This window comes from Rhincodon typus, chromosome 17 (assembly GCF_021869965.1).
Source record: "Rhincodon typus isolate 14 chromosome 17, sRhiTyp1.1, whole genome shotgun sequence".
In the NCBI taxonomy this organism is placed as follows: Eukaryota; Metazoa; Chordata; class Chondrichthyes; order Orectolobiformes; family Rhincodontidae; genus Rhincodon; species Rhincodon typus.
The window spans coordinates 48,415,077-48,432,230 of record NC_063348.1 but is presented as its reverse complement, the minus strand read 5'-3'; the positions used below and the strand labels follow the sequence as shown (position 1 = coordinate 48,432,230).

Below are 17,154 nucleotides of genomic sequence, written 5' to 3'. Positions count from 1 at the left end.
ATGGGTAAATGGTGGGAAATCCATCTCGCTGCCTCCTACATGCTGGCAGCATTGGAGATCTGAAGATTTCTTCAGACATAATTGTAGGAAAGTGGAATTGCAGACAGTCGGCAACTTAGAGGAGCTGAACATTGAAGGTCATTACAGACGAGAACCTTACAATATTCAACAAGGCAGAATTTGTAGTGAATGGTAAAGAAGCATTTCAGACCCGGTAAGAGATTCATAGCAGCAAGCATGAGCTCAGAATTCCATGGAGCAGGGGCACAAGTCTTACCGTGCCAGTAACACACTGTTACAGAACTGCATGAGCATTCCTGAGCGAAAATTCATTTGGAGTGCGAACGGATGTCAGAGGTTCCATGAGGTTAGAATTCCTGTGGGCAAAGGGAAATCTTTTGAAAAAAGCAATGCAGTTTACAAGCTGGAAAAGCGGAGGAATGCAGTACAGCTCTGAGTGAGCATCATCACCATAACAGGTGGGCACTGCAAGACACAGCTACAACCTAGAGACAAATTATAATAAAGTCACAGATCCAGCAACATCACCAATTCAGAATTAAAGCAATAAAGAGACAAATTAGAATGTTAAGCGAACAAATTCCAATTAAAGAAGCAAGTTAGGAGATGATTGAGACTGCAGAAATGGCAAGAAATCCAATTGTTAAACCACAGTAAAGGCAGGAAGGTTTTTTTTAAACCTCACACTGCAGGACTCATCTGGGAAAAACAGTGAAAGCAACATAGATTACTTGTTACAGCCACAGGAAGTGGGAACCATCTGGAATAACTGTTAATGGAATGGGATTCATCTCATAGAGTAACGAAGAATGGTATTCATTCGGTAAAGCCATTAAGAAAATGGGAATTGTTTACGAAGGCCACAGTTAGCAGGATTCATCTAGAACATCCGCAATAAAGCTGGGAATCATTCATTTCATCCTGAAAAGGAAGGAAGTATCCATTTTACTTGCAGGAGGCAGGAATGCTCCACTTTGATTACAGAAAGATGTAAAAACCCTTCAGGACAGCAAACAGTAGCAGCATGGCTATATTGCAAAATTAAAAGTCTTTACAGCAAGGAGAATAACTAGTCACATTAAAAAGACAGCTTATAATAATAATGCCAGCAAGATTTATTTTCAGAAATACACTGAAGAGCACACAGAATCAGATATTTTGGAGAAAATAATTCTTCAAATTCAGATTTGATTCCAAACTAGATACTAAATCAGAAACTGAGCAAAACAAGTATACTTTTGGGGAGGCAATGCCCCGTGCTATTATCGCTGGACTGTTAATCCAGAAACCCAGGTAATGTTCCGGGAACCCATGTTCAAATCACACCACAGCAGATGTTGGAATTTGAATTCAATAAAAAGTCTGGAATTAAGAACACAATGACCATGAATCCATTTTTGATTGTTAGGAAAAACCCATCTCATTCGCTAATGTCCTTGAGGGATGGAAATTGCCATCCTAACCTGGTCTGGCCTACATGTGACTCCAGACCCACAGCAATGTGGTTGACACTTAACTGCCCACTGGGCAAATAGGGATGGGCAATAAATGTTGGTCTAGCCAGCGATGCCCTCATCCCCTGAATGAATGTTAAAATTGGAAGTATAACTGTTATAGTCTGCCAAGTTATGAAAGAAGCAACTGCTATGTAACTTCTGACAGTGTTTGACAATTATTTGAAACTCAGAACCAATAAAATTCTTGAAAGACCACGATTTAGGAGAAGGGTTTAACAGAAGCATCCAGGGATAGCCATCAATCATCTCATGAATGATTTCTGCAGGTTATTGGACAATGGATGTTTAAAGTGTGAATTCATTAGAGAAACAGAATTGTTGTTGCAACAGCTCATGATCCTTTGTCAGATTTATTACAGAGCAAAGAAGATTTGCCCTCAGAGAAAGCCATTCAGATGGTGAGTGAAGCTAAAACCTGGAAATAACATAAATCGATCACATGAGATCAATGGAATTCATTCAGGATTTTTAAATTCATTCATGGGATGTGAGTTTTGCTGGATGGGCCAGCATTTATTGACATTCCTAGTTGCCCTTGAGAAAGATGTGATGAACTGCCTTGTTGAACTGCTGTAATCCATGTATTGTAAGTACTCCACAATACCATGAGGGAGAGAGTCCCAGGACTCCAGCAACACCGTTAGAACGACAATATATTTCCAAGTCAGGATGATGTATGGCTGGGAAGGGAACCTGCAGGTGGTGGTGTTCCCATGTATCTGCTGCCATCGTCCTTTGAGATGAAGTGGTTGTGGGTTTTGAAGGTGCTTGAACTCCTGCAGTGCATCTTGTAGATGGTACATACCACTGCCACTGAGCATCTGTGGTAGAGTGACTGAATGTTTGTGAATGTGGTGCCAATCAAGCAGGATGCTTTGTCCTGGAAGGCACCAAGCTTCTTGAGTGTTTTTGGAGCTGCATTCATCTAGGCAAGTGGAGAGCATTTCTTCACAATCTTGACTTGTGCCTTGTAGGGAGTGATTTACTCGCTGCAGGATTCCTAGCCTCTGACTTGGTCTTGTAGCCACTGTGTTCCTAAGACTCATTCATTTCAAAGGTACAAACCCCTTAAAGACGCACATGAAATGCCAGTACAGACATTAGGACAGGCACCAGATAGCAACAGTCATTGTCAGCACTGTGGAGAAATCACTTTACAGCTACGAAGGGCAATCTGTTATTAAAAAAGAATACTCTGTCTGTAAAACGATATGTCATTTTCAGCTAATGCAGCAAAGTAGGGTGAAACCACAGAGCCACAAGAAGTCAGATAGCTCTTCACACAAATATATTAACGATATGGAACAGGCTGCAATAGAAGACAGTAAGCAAAAGGCATTTCTAAGGGTAATTGGTAATCTAGACCTAGCTTTTTGGTGAGGGGTATATTTATATCAATGGGTATTTCACTAATTCTAAGCTTGATACAGGCTAAGTGTTGCCATATTATTCCATAGTTGAAGAAGCAATATTTACATGGTCTAGAGTATATATCACTTAAAATAAGGGAATCGTGTCTCACAAACTTGATTGAGAATTTTGAAGAGGTGGCCAAGGTGGACTTTAGCAAGGCCTTTGACAAGGTACCGCATGATAGACTGGTTAATATGGTTATATCATATGGGATCCAGGGGGTGCTAGCCAATTGGATACAAAATCAGCGGAGGGTTTTTCCCAGATTGCCATTGATTCCCAATGGTGTCATATTGACAAACGCCTCCACCGATACTCAGTAGCAGCAGTGTTTACCATCTGCAAGATGTACCACAGAAATTCACCAAGGCTCCTTAGACAGCATCTTTCAAACCATCACCTGCTAATTCCCCTCCCAGTCAATTGCTATCCTGACCTGGAAATATATTGCCATTCCTTTAGTGTCACTGAAACTGGTGCAACTCTCTCCCTAATGGCATTGTGGGTGTCCTTACACTAATGGACTGCAACGGTTCAAGAAAGTAGGTTACCACCACCTTTTTAAGGGCACTGGGATTTGCAATAAATCCTTTTAAATGAACTTTTAAAAATACCCCTACACACCTTGGAAAATTCTATAACCTTCAATGAAGCTTTAGAAACAACTTGAAGAAATAGCCTGAACATCAGTCAGGTATGCATGTTTGTCGATCAAACAAATCTCCAAATACTTTCTCTTTTCAAATCCACTTGTGTTGGACATACATTATTAAAACTGAGTTATATTTTCACATCCAAATAAACAGTATAATAAAGGATGGTTGAAAGAATTTTTAGATAAATTTTTCAATTATATTTTCAGCCATGAAAACCACATAAATATGTGGCACACTGTGACATTGGGTGAATGGTTTCTCATAGCAGCCACAACTCATTTGTGACTTCTCACTTGTGAGTTATTAATTTGATATCATCTATGAAGTTTACTACATGGTGTCATTAGTCCTGAGACTAGCCTGACTTACAGCACTCATGCACAGAAATAACAAGGAAAGCAATTTGTTTCACAAGGATCACATCATTGACAAAATGATATTACATATCAGACATGTTTGCACTCAGAAATTACATTTTAAAACGTGTTTAATGTCCAAAGTATGTGAAAAAAAACTATGAATAGAAACTCAGAGTAACCTTGTGATATAACAGATTTCTAAGTCACTGAAAAGTAATCTGCTCCACCTAACATGTGGGAGTATGCAAAATTGCCCAGCTGACTACAAAATATCATTTGTAAGTGTTGGAAGATACATCTGGCTGAGATCACAGTACTTTTCTCATTTAGTTTTTTTTTTACTAACAGTTAATGAATTACCTTATGAACTTATTTTGTTTATTGCTCTTAAATAATAGGCACAGCTTGTGAAATAAAACTTAACTGTTATTGATTACATCAACGTTGCACAATGAAAGTCACTGACTAAACATGGGGTCAGCACTGCGAGATGCACGACAGAAATTCACCAAGGCTCCTTAGGCAACACCTTCCAAACCAACCACTTCCAATCAAGAGGACAAAGGCAACAGATACATGGGGACACTGCCATCTGCAAATTCCCCTCCAAACCAGTCACCATTCTGACTCCGTGAGACCATCAGACATAGCAGCAGAATCAGGCCATTTGGCCCATCAAGTTTGCTCATGGTTGATACATTTTTCAACCCATTCTCTGCTGTCTCCATGTAATCTTTAATCCCCTTACTAACCAAGGCCCTATCTATCTCTGTCCCAGAGACACTCACAAATTCCACAAATTCATCACCCTCTGAAGAAATTCCTCATCTCTGTTTTAAAGGGTCACCCCTTCACTTTGATGTTGTGCCCACAGGTCCTAGTCTCTCCTTATAGCAGGATCAGCTTCTCCACATCTACCCTATCTAGACACCGCAGTATTCTCGGAAATAGATTGCCATTCCTCCAGTGTCGCTGGTCAAAATCCTGGAACTCCCTCCCTAGCAGCATTGTGGGTTTACCTACACCAAAAGACTGCAGTGGTTCAGTACCATTATTGTAGCTCCATGTTCGAATTTTACTAGGAACTCCTGACTCACACCACAGGCAATCCACGTGTGTGGATATTGATTTGAGGAATATCTCACACCACTCAGTGCAAAATGACAATTTTTCTCTTGAACCAAGATTTGGAATTGTGGTAAGGATGTGTCAGGCATAGCACATCACATGCAGCACCTCAATCTTTTTCCAGGGGTAGCAAACAACAGGGTGACACATGAGTGATTGAGAATATTGATTCGCATAATGAGAGGTACCCCTTGAGTCATCTCTGCCCTCTGACCCGGTTGCACTTAGATACAGCTTGCCCTTTGCCAGAACATGTCCTTTTGAAGGGTTGGGCTGTTTGATTCGGACAGCCTGGAGTGAATACTCGGATTGGTTACACCAGGATAGCTCTGTTCTCCATAGAAGATTGTAGATGTTTTCACAGTGCCAAAGGGGAGATGATAGCCTAGTGGTATTGTCACTAGACCATTAATCCAGAGACCCAGGTAATGTTCTGGGACCAGTGTTTAAAAACCCCCATGGCAGATGGTAGAATTTGAATTTTCATTTTTTTTAAAATCTGGAAATAAGAGAATCTAATGATGACCATAAAACCATTGTCAATTGTTGGAAAAACTCATCTGATTCACTAATATCCTTTAGGGAAGGGAAATTTCCAGCCCTTATCTGGTCTGGTCTATGTGTGACTCCAGACCCACAGCAATGTGTTTGAGGCATAAACTCTCCTCTAGGCAATTAGGAATGGGCAATAAATGCTGGCCCAGTCAGCGACACCTTCATCCCATGAATGAATAAAGAAAATGCAGTGCATACACACTCGCCACAATATTTTAACAGCAACAAATTGAGGAAGCTATGCACATACAATGATCAAAGAACATTCACATACTGTGCCTTTCTTTAAAACTTAATATGCAGAAAATTTGTTGAAGCACACTTGCATACCTGTATAAGACCATTGGGATCACAGCCCAACAACTCAGTCCATTACCAATTCATTTACAAGGAAAAGATGAAATCAGCTACATTTGGATTCCCCACTTGCAACAGAGCCTTAAAACAGTGGCTTACACAGTAGCTGTTTTAAAATCACATGATTGGATTCGGAAGACTTCTACGTAAGTTGAAAGGGAACCATTATTCCAAAATGCATATTTGGTTTGAAAGCCTGTGCAGATACAATAAATGTATTAAATCTCACATCAGGAATGTATTCCAAGGCAACAGTATGGTTCGGACCATAAATAAAGTCTTGCGTTTATGTAGCATCATTTAGGACCACAAGGTGCAGTACAAAGGATTTTATAGCCTCTGAAGAGCTTTGTGTGGTGATGAAATGTGACAGACTATTTGCACAAAGCAAGATCCCATAATATAATGGCCAAATGAATAATATGTTTCAACACCTGACTTCTTAAAATAATCCAAGAACTTCCAAACTCACAACCAGTATGATTGAGAAGGACAAGGACAGCAGATACAGGAGAACATCACTGTCTGCAGATTCCTCTTCAAGCCATTCACCCTCCCGACTTGTAAATATATTGCCGTTCCTTCAGTGTTGCTGGGTCAATAACCATAGAATATAGCACTGGGGATGTCCTTCTCCAAATAGACAATAGTGGTTTAAGAAGGCAGCTCACCACAGCCTTCTCAAGTGCATATAGGCATGGGCAATCAATAGTAGCTCAGCCAGTGATGCCCATATCCCATGAATTTTTTTTTAAATCTGCAATGCATGGTAAGGCAGCAGATCTTGTCCATATAAACATCCCAATCCTTGACATACCTATCCCACTTGGATTATTCACCTTTCTCCCCCAGTTAAAAGCACCCGTTTTAAAATAACAACAAAGGTTTGAAAGATCAGCCCAATTCCTACAGCAGTGCCTGTACGCTGCAAATGATAAACAAACCAGCAATGGGCACCAAGGGTACAGCCAGTCAGACGTGTGCAACACAATTCCTTTGGCATCACCAGGCATTTTGACACTAAGAAGCTGAAAAGAATGCAGCCAAATTAGGAAGAGTACATGGGGAATTGCTAGTGTCAACGTACCTACTACAAACATTGAATAGACATGGCACGAGTATGGAAATTGGCAGTAAAAGGGTGAAGATTTTTGCCTCAACTAAAGCACAAGAGCCCACCGGATGCCTGACTGGTTCAATGTGTAAAAGCGGGGGTTGACGGCTAAATCCAACAAACTAGGAAGGACAGGGGGCTAAAGAAGCTCGGCTCAGAGTAACCTAACGGCGCTCTCGCTTTTTAACCAAAAACACACCGCACGCTGGTTGCAAACGTGCCTCCTTCAGGCTGCACAAACATTTACATCCGTAGGCCATTGAGCCCTCGACCCCGCTCCGCGCCCACTGTCTATCGGGAGCAGCGTGAAGATTGGCAGTAGGAACATATAGGGGCAGTCAGATTGGACTGGACTGAAAACTAAAATTGCATTTTTTTTTTCGCTCACATGTTCTCAATACAAAAATAAGACACTTCTGGTTTTAAAAAAATAGGGAAGGTGGGGGGGGGGGGGGGAAGTTGACGTTGACTACATGTTAGAATTCACGCGGATCTGGAGCAGCAGGGAAAAGCACGTGTATTAATTCTAATATTATACATAGGAGCCACATGGAAAACGCTAATGCGGCACAACATGATCTTAACGGCAGGATCCCGAGAAATCAAAAAAAAAACTCTCGTGATTAGATTAACATGAAACCGAATCCAAGAGATTAGGAGAGAAGCAATACATTTTGTTTCAAGTGGGACGTTTAACAGCCAGACTGTACAAAATTGTGTCACTTCGACGTTTAAAAGCAAAAAGCTCATGCAATTTTTATAAGAAAAAGAGAAATAAAGGTGTTAAACTTACATTGATTTTATTAATTACAAGCCATTACAATATTAATTTTTGCAACTATCACAAAAATTACAAACATATAAATTACCATTTTTTTTAGTATTAAAAGCATTGTACATTTTGGCAAGACTCCCAATAAATTCTTACAATCCTCATTCGAGTATTCAGAGTATCTGCGGGTCCCACTCAGACGAGTAGGAAGGACATTTAAATTACATTTCGCATTTTAATTATTCCGAAAGCAGAGTAGAAAACAACCGTTCTTCTTTGTTTTTTTTTGCTTAAAAATTAAAAAGTTGCATTTATAATCCGTGTCCCAACTTCAGTGACGTCCACAACATTTTCAGAAGAGGCATAAAAAAAAATGTCAGTTCACTCTCCAGTTTGTGAGAAAGAGAAAAGAGGCTCCGAGCAGGGCGTTCATTCCACAACTTGCAAAAATTCAAGCACAAAACGACATCTCACATCAGGACTTATACCTCGGTGTTGTTTTTGCCTTTCTCTCTTGCACGAGTCAAAGTTCCCTTTTGAAAATAGATTTTTTTTTCCATGAAAAAAAACAAAATTCAGCATTAAGAAAACTTCATTATGAAGCACAGTCCTTCTGTCCTGGTGGGGTTTATGGAGAGGGCTGGGGAACGGAGGAGGAGGAGGAGGAGGGGGAAGAGCTGGTGAACCATCAATGGGCGGAATCGGAGTCGCTGGAGTCCAGGCTGTACCGCAGCTTCGAGTTGCTCAGGCTCGACTTGTGCACCCGCGAGTTCTGCGCGCTCCTCCGGAGGCACTCCAGCGACTGCAGGAACGACTTCTTGGCTTTCTCCTCCTCCAGCGCCGAAACCCCTTCCTCTTCCACCTCCTGGATCTCGTCGAAGGTGACCGGCTGCGTTTTGAAGCGGGCTTCCCGGGCCCTCCGCGGCTTCAGTTTGCTCTTCTGCAGCTGGCGGCGCAGCGACTGCGGGAACTCCTCGGTGATCCCGGCGTAGCTGGGCATCACCGCCTGGTAGCTGGTGCAGATGCCCACCACCTCGCCCTGCTTGCTTGCTGCCATCCGTGTCTTCCTCCTCCCCAGGAGTCCCGTCCGTCTGTCTGTCTGTCTGTCTGTCTGTCTGTCCAACAAAATAAAAACAAATGCAGCTCCAAAACTTGATGCAACTTCCAATCTGTGACTGAGTGCTGCAGAAGCAATTTATATAGACAACTCCAAGCCACGTGGGCGCAGCCCCTCATGACACCAGTTGCCATTTAAAGCAATCCTGTGTGTTTTTTTTCTGAGCTGACGTTATTTCATTAATGGTGTGCTTTATCACCAGTCAGAATAAGATATCCGGTAACTCTTTTATTACAAAACCCTCAGCGTGGAATTATTGGCAAGACTACGTCTAATTTATATATATATATATATATAGGACAACTTCTAGCCTTGACTTTTTATTTTGTCCTGGATAGATTTTAATGATCATTCAATTAATCCACATGCCTCATCTGGAAATGGTTTCATACTTGGATACTGACACTCTAAAGTGTTGCAATCAAGGCAGTAACACACAGAAAAAGATCATAATTCAATAAAGGGCAGTGGACAAACACTTGTAAACTCAAGGTGTGTGACTGGTTTGGAGAGAGCACCCTGTAGAGTGTGCGCTGTTCCAAAGAAAGTGTGTGTCGGGGGAGGTTAATCAGTTAAAAACCGAAAACTGTGGGTTCTAGAAATTTTTAACAAATACATAGAATGCTGCAGAAATTGAAGAATCAAAGGGGACTCGAACACGTTAACCCTGGTGTTGCCAGACATTTCTCCAACGCTTTCCGTCGCTTTTTAAAAATTCTGATCTCCAGCATCCGCAGTGTTTTGTTTTTGCTTTTATTTTCGTGCTGTGATTTTTTTTTCTTTTTCTCTCTCGTTCAGATTGTGGTTTCCGGTGCTTTTACCGGTTGGGGAATGTCGTGGCTGGGAAGAAGGTGGTGGATTCCCTGTCCCCTGATTAAATTCAAACCTTGGGCTGGCAGGAACATCACAGGGACGCTGAATGATTTCACTTCGGGGGAATGTTTATTTGTGTATCAGCAGATCTGTGCCCAGGCGCTAGAGGCCAGATAGCTGACTGTCCCAGAACTACCGGAAAACTTTCGCCTTTTAAACTGCAACATATTTACTGTGCAAGTCCCCATCCCGTGTCAACTTGGTTGTCTGTCCCTCGAATGCTACAAGTATTAATCGAGCTTTTCCAGAACTAGAGGCTTTTTCCCCCCTCTTATGCAAGTCAGGTCAGTCTTAACATGTGATTCCTGATGTTGTATTTTAGCTCCCTTAAGGCAGTCCAGCCAGGATGGCTGTGTTTCCTTTTGGTCATCTTTGATAAAATAAAATCGTTTGCCAACCGAGTTGGTGTGAGCTCTCTTGTCACTGCGGGTTCAGAATGGGCAAAGGAATGGCGGGTGCTGTGAATGATCTGGACAAATTGCGACAGTGTATCTCGTTTATGTGACAGACTGTGGTGAGAGAGTGCCTGTATTGGAGAGAGGGAATGTTAAAGGTGGCGGATGGGGTGCCAATCAAGCAGCTGCTTTTATTACGGGTGGTGTGGTAGAGTCATTACAGAATTGAAGCAGGCCATTCAGCCCAAGATGCCAATGCGCTCTTTCAGCGTCTGCCCTATTCCCTCTCTGTATCTCAGCAGGCCTTCAAATTTGCTTCTTATAAATGCCTAATTTCATTTTGAAATCCTTAGTCTCTCCACTTACACTGCTTTCATAGGCAGAAAGTTCCAAGTAATTACAGCTTAATATGTTTAAAAAAAATGACTTACTCGCATTGTCTTGTTTTGAATGGTGTTGGAGCTGCACTCATCCAGGCAAGCGGGGAATATTCCATCATACTCCTAACTCATACCTTGTAGATGGTGGACAGGCTTTTCGGAAATGAGTTACACACCACATAATTCTTTTGACCTGCTGTTCTATATACAGTATTTATTTATGGTCCAGTTCAGTTTCTGGTCAATGGCGGCTCCCAAATTATTGATGGGTGAGAAATTCAGCTATGATAATATTGTTGAATGTCAATGGAACATGACTAAATTCTCTCCCGTTGCAGATGGTCGTTGTACTGGAACTTGAATGGTGCAATTTTTACATACCACTTATTAGTCCAAGCCTGGAAATTGTCCAGGTGTTAGTACAGGCAGGCACAGGCAGATACTTTATTTGAGGAGTTGTAAATTGGGCTGAAGATTATGCAACTATGCCCACTTTTGATTTTCTAATGGAAGGCAAGTCATAGGATCATGCAGCGTAGACACAGGCCCTTTGGTCCATCACAGCTGTGCTGACCAACAAACACCAAACTACATTAAATCCACATACCTGCACTTGGTCCATAGACTATGCCCTGGCATTTTAAGTGCTCATCCAGATGCTTCTTCAATGTTATGAGTGTACTTCCGTCCACCACCCTCTCAGGCAGAGCATTCCATATTTCCACTACCCTCTGGGGGAAATTTCTTTAGATCACCTCTACACCACTTCTCAGTAGCCTTATGCCCTCTGGTCTTAGATACGTCTGCCATAGGGGAGAAGATTCTCATAACCTACCCTACATCCCTTATAATTTTGTATACCTCAGTCAGATCCCCCCTCAGCTTCTTCTGCTCCAAGAAAGACAAACTTAGCCTCTACAGTCTCACCTCATAACAGACTTTTAATCCCAGGCAACATCCTTCCAATTGTGTGATGACCAGAACTGCACACGGTATTTCATCTGTAGCCTAACCAACATTTGTAAAGTTGTAGATGTAGTACAGTGTGGAGCTGGAGGAGCACAGCAGGCCAGGCAGCATCAGAGGAGCAGGAAAGTTGACGCTTCGGGCCAGCACCCTTCTTCTGACCCAAAACATCAACTTCCCTGCACCTCTGATGCTCCTGGCCTACTGTGCTCCTCCAGCTCCACCCTGTGTTATCTCTGACTCCAGCATTCAACAGCTCCTACTACCTCTGAGTCATTTATAAAGTTGTAACAAGATTTCCCTACTCCTATATTTTATGCCCCGGATAATGAAAGCAAACATCCCATGTGCCTTCCCGTGATATGAGACTTCATGGGGTCCAAAGTCAATGTTGACGATTCCCAGGGCAACTCCCTCCTGACTGTATACCACAGAGACCCAGAAGAGGTGGTGGTTGCAACCATGTCATTGGGACAGGATATATTCAGGAATGGTGATGTTGTTGTCAGGGACATACATCGACCGCTGTGTCTGGCTGCACATGAATGAACCCATGTTTTCACTTACCTTACATCCAGCAAAATTGCACTCATTGACGTTCATGAAACAAGTTCCTTTTGTTTACAATAGGGAGATGTGGTTCCAACCTGCCCATTAGGAGAGCCTGGTTGGATGTGAATGGACTGTGGACAACGGATGGGAGGAATGATATTGTATTCTTGTCAAATGCAAATACCTGGGCAGTCAGACCTTCTGTCTACCAGGGCATATTCCATTTATAATTATGTAATCTGGAGAAATAGGAGAAAAGAAGGAATACAAGTTTGAAATTGCATCACAGTAGGCCTGTGCCCACCTTCAGACTGCAGACACTGATATACTCACCCTGATTCAAGAAGAAATCTCTCTTCACACACTGAAATTCACCAATCAGGATATAACAAGACTTGTGCTGTACACAGAAATGTGATCTACAACCAAGCCTCACCAACAGTAAAGTACTGTCTGTGACATAAAAGGTCACTATTAGTCTGCAAGTTCCTTTGAGGCAGTCTGTTCTGTTACAAAGAAGGTTCCCTGGAACACGGAACAAGGCAGTCAATCTGCACATACTAAATACAAGTTACTGATCTCTGAATTTTATAATGATGTCACTTTCTTGAAAATAAAATTGCTATTGTTTAGAAGAGTATGGGGAAAAAGATTAATTCTGAAGACCAGTGCTCAATCATATTCTGACTGCTGGTGTTTACAAAAATAATCATGAGAACTTGTCAGTATTTATGTTTGTGATTGCTATTAGCTCTGAAGCTTTCTGGCTTCACATCCAAGCAACATGTCAGAACAAGAAGTTTCACTGGCTTAAGCTAAGACTTCATTTGTAAAAAGTTTGTTTGAAAAGTAGAGTTAGCTCCTAAGATGGGGTCTCTGTTGAAACAGTCTTCAGATTATACCTTTCAAGAAATGCACATTTGCCTACAGCCTCTGCAAAATAAATTCATCAGAGCTTTTAAATTTGTTTTTATTTCATTCATACAATTTTCTATTGTTAGTTCCTGAAGTTGACAGAGACAATTTTCTGTGGTACACAATAATTATTAATAAGTTTGATTCAGGAAAATTCATTTCCTCTTAGGATTTTGTCTTAATCCAGCAATCTATCAGCAAGGAGGAATGTGCAGCTCAAATATGGTTGTGCTAGAGATTTGCCCAGTTTGGTGAACCTACTTCCAAATCTATGTAGGCATCATATTACCCAGTAATAACATCAGCATCTAAAATTAATACTCTTACAACAAAAAAACCTTTGTGGCTTTCTTAGTTACTCACATCACTGTCTCAATGGTCAGTAAATATTTTATCTGTGGGATAAACCATTTAAAAATATAACATTGATCCACAAAGGACTTCAGGATTAAAATATTAATTTGAGTACTTTCTGGCCAATATAGCAGTTTCCATTTTATACTGTATGCAAGACAAAAACATTCCTTGAAACGCTCAAGGAAAGCAGCTTTCTAGCAGGACACTGGAGTGATCAGACTTCAAAATGAGATCATTTCTGACAGGCTGGTTCTGCTACATTTCTAATGATATAACAGCAACTCCTGGAATTGTTCTGTATGTAGGATGGATTTTGCAGCAAAAAAAGATTTGCCAAACTTTTATAACAATAATTTTTAAAATTCTGTGATGTTTATTACACCTGGTTTTGGAAATCCTCAGTTCTCCTGTGTAGGAGTTAAACACTCTATAAAAGTTAAATACAATATTTCTCTTTTTCATCCTTTGAAGCTTTTAACATTTTCTCAAAGCAGTGGGACATACAACCCTAAAAGGAAAAAGCAGGGCAGCGGGCACAGTTTTGATTTGCTGCAGCAAATATAAAGACCAGACCTAATTGATTAACTTTTTTTTATTCTGAGCCATTACAGAGAAAGTATATAATTGGCCACATTGGTCATTGGTTAAACCATTTAAAATATATATAGTGATAGTGAAGCAGCAGTGGGACTCGAGAAAGATGATGCACCTCTCCAACTTCAGTCAATACTGTAGCACTGCAGGACTTTGTCCAAGCATTTTTAAGGCCTAACTCATAAAAGGAATGATTGCTGAGGACTTGGATATTATGTTGTTTGATGAAAATTTGAAGATCTAGCTATTCCTAATTTTGTATTTTCAAAATAAATCAATCAGGCCTCCACACTTTAGGCCAAAGAAATAAGAAATGCATGCATCAATTTCGGTTTAAAACAACTAGAGTCTTATATTCTGAAAATTAGATATTAATATATTGGATTCTTTGTAAAGACTGGGCACTCGAAACTTTTGTTATCAATTGCCATTGCTTAATATTGAGCTGGATATTGGATTGTTCCTTATTTGCCTTGACTAATGTTTAATTTCTCACTGGCTACATACAGATAGCTTTATACTTGAAATAAGGAATATTGCCAGGAAGCCACTAAACTATTGAAACAAGTTCCTTGCTATAAGCATGAGAAATGTGGAGACTAAATTGTATTGAGAACTACTCTCCACAAGTCAAAAGTTCAAATCACCTCTAATAAAATTAAACTCAGAGGTTTATTAACAGCTTAGGCTACAACTTGTACTTACAGATATCTGTGCAACCTTCCTCTAGTATACTTCATGTTAGCCTGCGATTGGTCATGGTCTATACATCTGGTCCTTGGCTTGTTAGTATACCAAACTGTTAAAGCAACACAGCTTTTAAAACACACACATAACAATTGAGTGAAGCTTAAAGCAACTTCAACATTATAGTTTTTTCCAAAACCATTACCTGACAGAATAAGGACATTGGTTTAGGCCACTTTTGGAATACTGTGTTCAATTCTGGTCTCCCTGCAAATAGGAAGGATGTTGTGAAACTTGAAAAGGTTCAGAAAAGATTTGCAAAGATGTTGCCAGGATTGGAGGGTTTGACCTATAGGGGCAGACTCAACAGGCTAGGGCTATTTTCGCTGGAGTGACGAAGGCTGAGGGGTGACTTTATAGAGGTTTATAAAATCATGAGGGGCATTGATAGGGTGAATAGCCAAGGTCTTTTCCCCAGGAAGGGGGAGTCCCAAACTAGAGGGCGTAGGTTTAAGCTGCAAGGCAAAAGATTTAAAAGGGGCTTAAGGGGCAACTTTTTCACACAGAGGGTAGTGTGTGTATGGAATGAGCTGCCAGAGGAAGTGGTGGAGGCTGGTACAATTGCAACATCTGGATGGGTACGTGAATAGGAAGGGTTGAGGGAGATATTGGCCAAATGGGACTAGATTAATTTGGGATATCTGGTCAGCATGGATGGTTTGGACCAAAGGGTCTGTTTCCATGTTGTACAGCTTTATGACTCTAAATGTCAGAGGGGTTGGGAAGGATATCCTAGTCCCTTAGCCAGCATTTATTACTCAATCAACATCAGAAAAAAAGATTAAATAATCAGTTCTCAATGCAGTTTTGTGCATAATGGTCCAAATAATTTGACTGCATGCTTGCCACCAGCCTTTACATTTTCATATGAATCTTGTGGTTACTGGTCCCAACATGAAAGCACCCAAATCAAGTGTTGCTGTCAGAAGGAATCACCCATGAACCATCCAACACTGCTTTCGCTGTGCCACATCTGTAATCCAACATGAACAAGTACGAACTTGTAAACCACTACTTTGATTTGTTACATGCTAGGGCTCCATCAAGTTACTCGACGTTTGAATAAAACCACATTGTGTTAACAGTAAAATGTGATTTCCTAAAATGAAGACTCAATTTAACTTGTCTATTTCATAAATAAACAATTCAGCAGAAGAAAGAATAATCAACACACAAAATTGCACGTAAGTCTTGGATGGTAAATTCAATGGGCACCTGGAATGATCTCGTCCATTATTGAATACTTAACTGATACAAAAGTAAAATACTGCTAATGCTAGAAATTTAAAATAAGAACCAAAAATGCTTGGAAAAATCAACGGGACTGGTAGCACTTTGGTGAAACTCAGCAATTAACATTTCAGGTTGATGGCCTTTCATCAGACCTGGTTAGGTGAAATATATTCTATATATGAAACTCTTCATACCCCACGCAACAATTTGCTTTAATATTAAAGAACTATCACAGGAAGCTGTTGACGATTCACAACTTAAATTCCTCCAATAATTTAATATTTTGCTTTTTAAAAGGGAAGTCCATTTTTAATATTTAGTTTTAGTTTAGTCAAGAGATCAAGTAATTGAAGTATATTAGCCAATTAACCTAATATCATTATGTTTAATTGTAATCAATTTAGGACTCTAATACCATGACTCACTCTGTCTGTAGTTGACAATTCTATACTTTATCAGATCATTACAGAGTGAATCCTGTCACAATTGAATAAACAAGCTCCAGCAATACTACACATCATTAAAAATCTGATCAAATGTCTAGCACATCAGTAGATGGAAAGACCTATTGTATATAAAAAAAACTGTTGTGTTCTACATCAGGTTACTTTAACACTTGTACCGTTTGAGAGAGAAGCAATCATGTTTTGCCAAATTACATTATATAACTTTTGATTGAGAACGAAGTTCTGTGGTAGGTTTGTGATCAGCTTTTGTAGCTGTCAAGTTCTTTTCTTTTTTAAACCTTCAATTAATACATAGTCTTTTGTGTATTTCCCTACCACAGATTTAACAGATGGATTCTCTTTATGCATTTTTTATACATACTCTGCACAGATTTTTATGTATTACCAACTTTTAATTTCTGTCTTAGTTTTAAGGTTGTGCATAATTTAGCTATGATGCCAGTTTTTAATGAAGTTTATTGCAAGAATTAATAAGTACCAGCACTCAGTAGTCAAAGCGCATGTTGAGTTTGAAATTGAAGACAAGACTGTTCTCCAGTCAGAAGCAGAAGACACAGTGACATAAAGGAAGGCATTGTCTGCACCCTAGGCCAAAATTGGGAAGCAAGACCTGCACTAAGCCAGTGAAGACACTAGAGACAACAAGGTGTAGAGCTGGATGAACAC

The 17,154-nt window shown here is 40.4% G+C and overlaps 1 protein-coding gene across 1 annotated transcript; it reads right to left on the bottom strand.

The window, feature by feature from the left end:
- Positions 1-7,903: 7,903 nt before the first annotated feature.
- c17h11orf96 (chromosome 17 C11orf96 homolog) lies at positions 7,904-9,080 on the bottom strand. The gene has a single exon (XM_020532413.2). The coding sequence runs from the start codon at positions 8,947-8,949 to the stop codon at positions 8,581-8,583; it is 369 nt and encodes a 122-aa protein (XP_020388002.1). The 5' UTR covers positions 8,950-9,080; the 3' UTR covers positions 7,904-8,580.
- Positions 9,081-17,154: the final 8,074 nt, after the last annotated feature.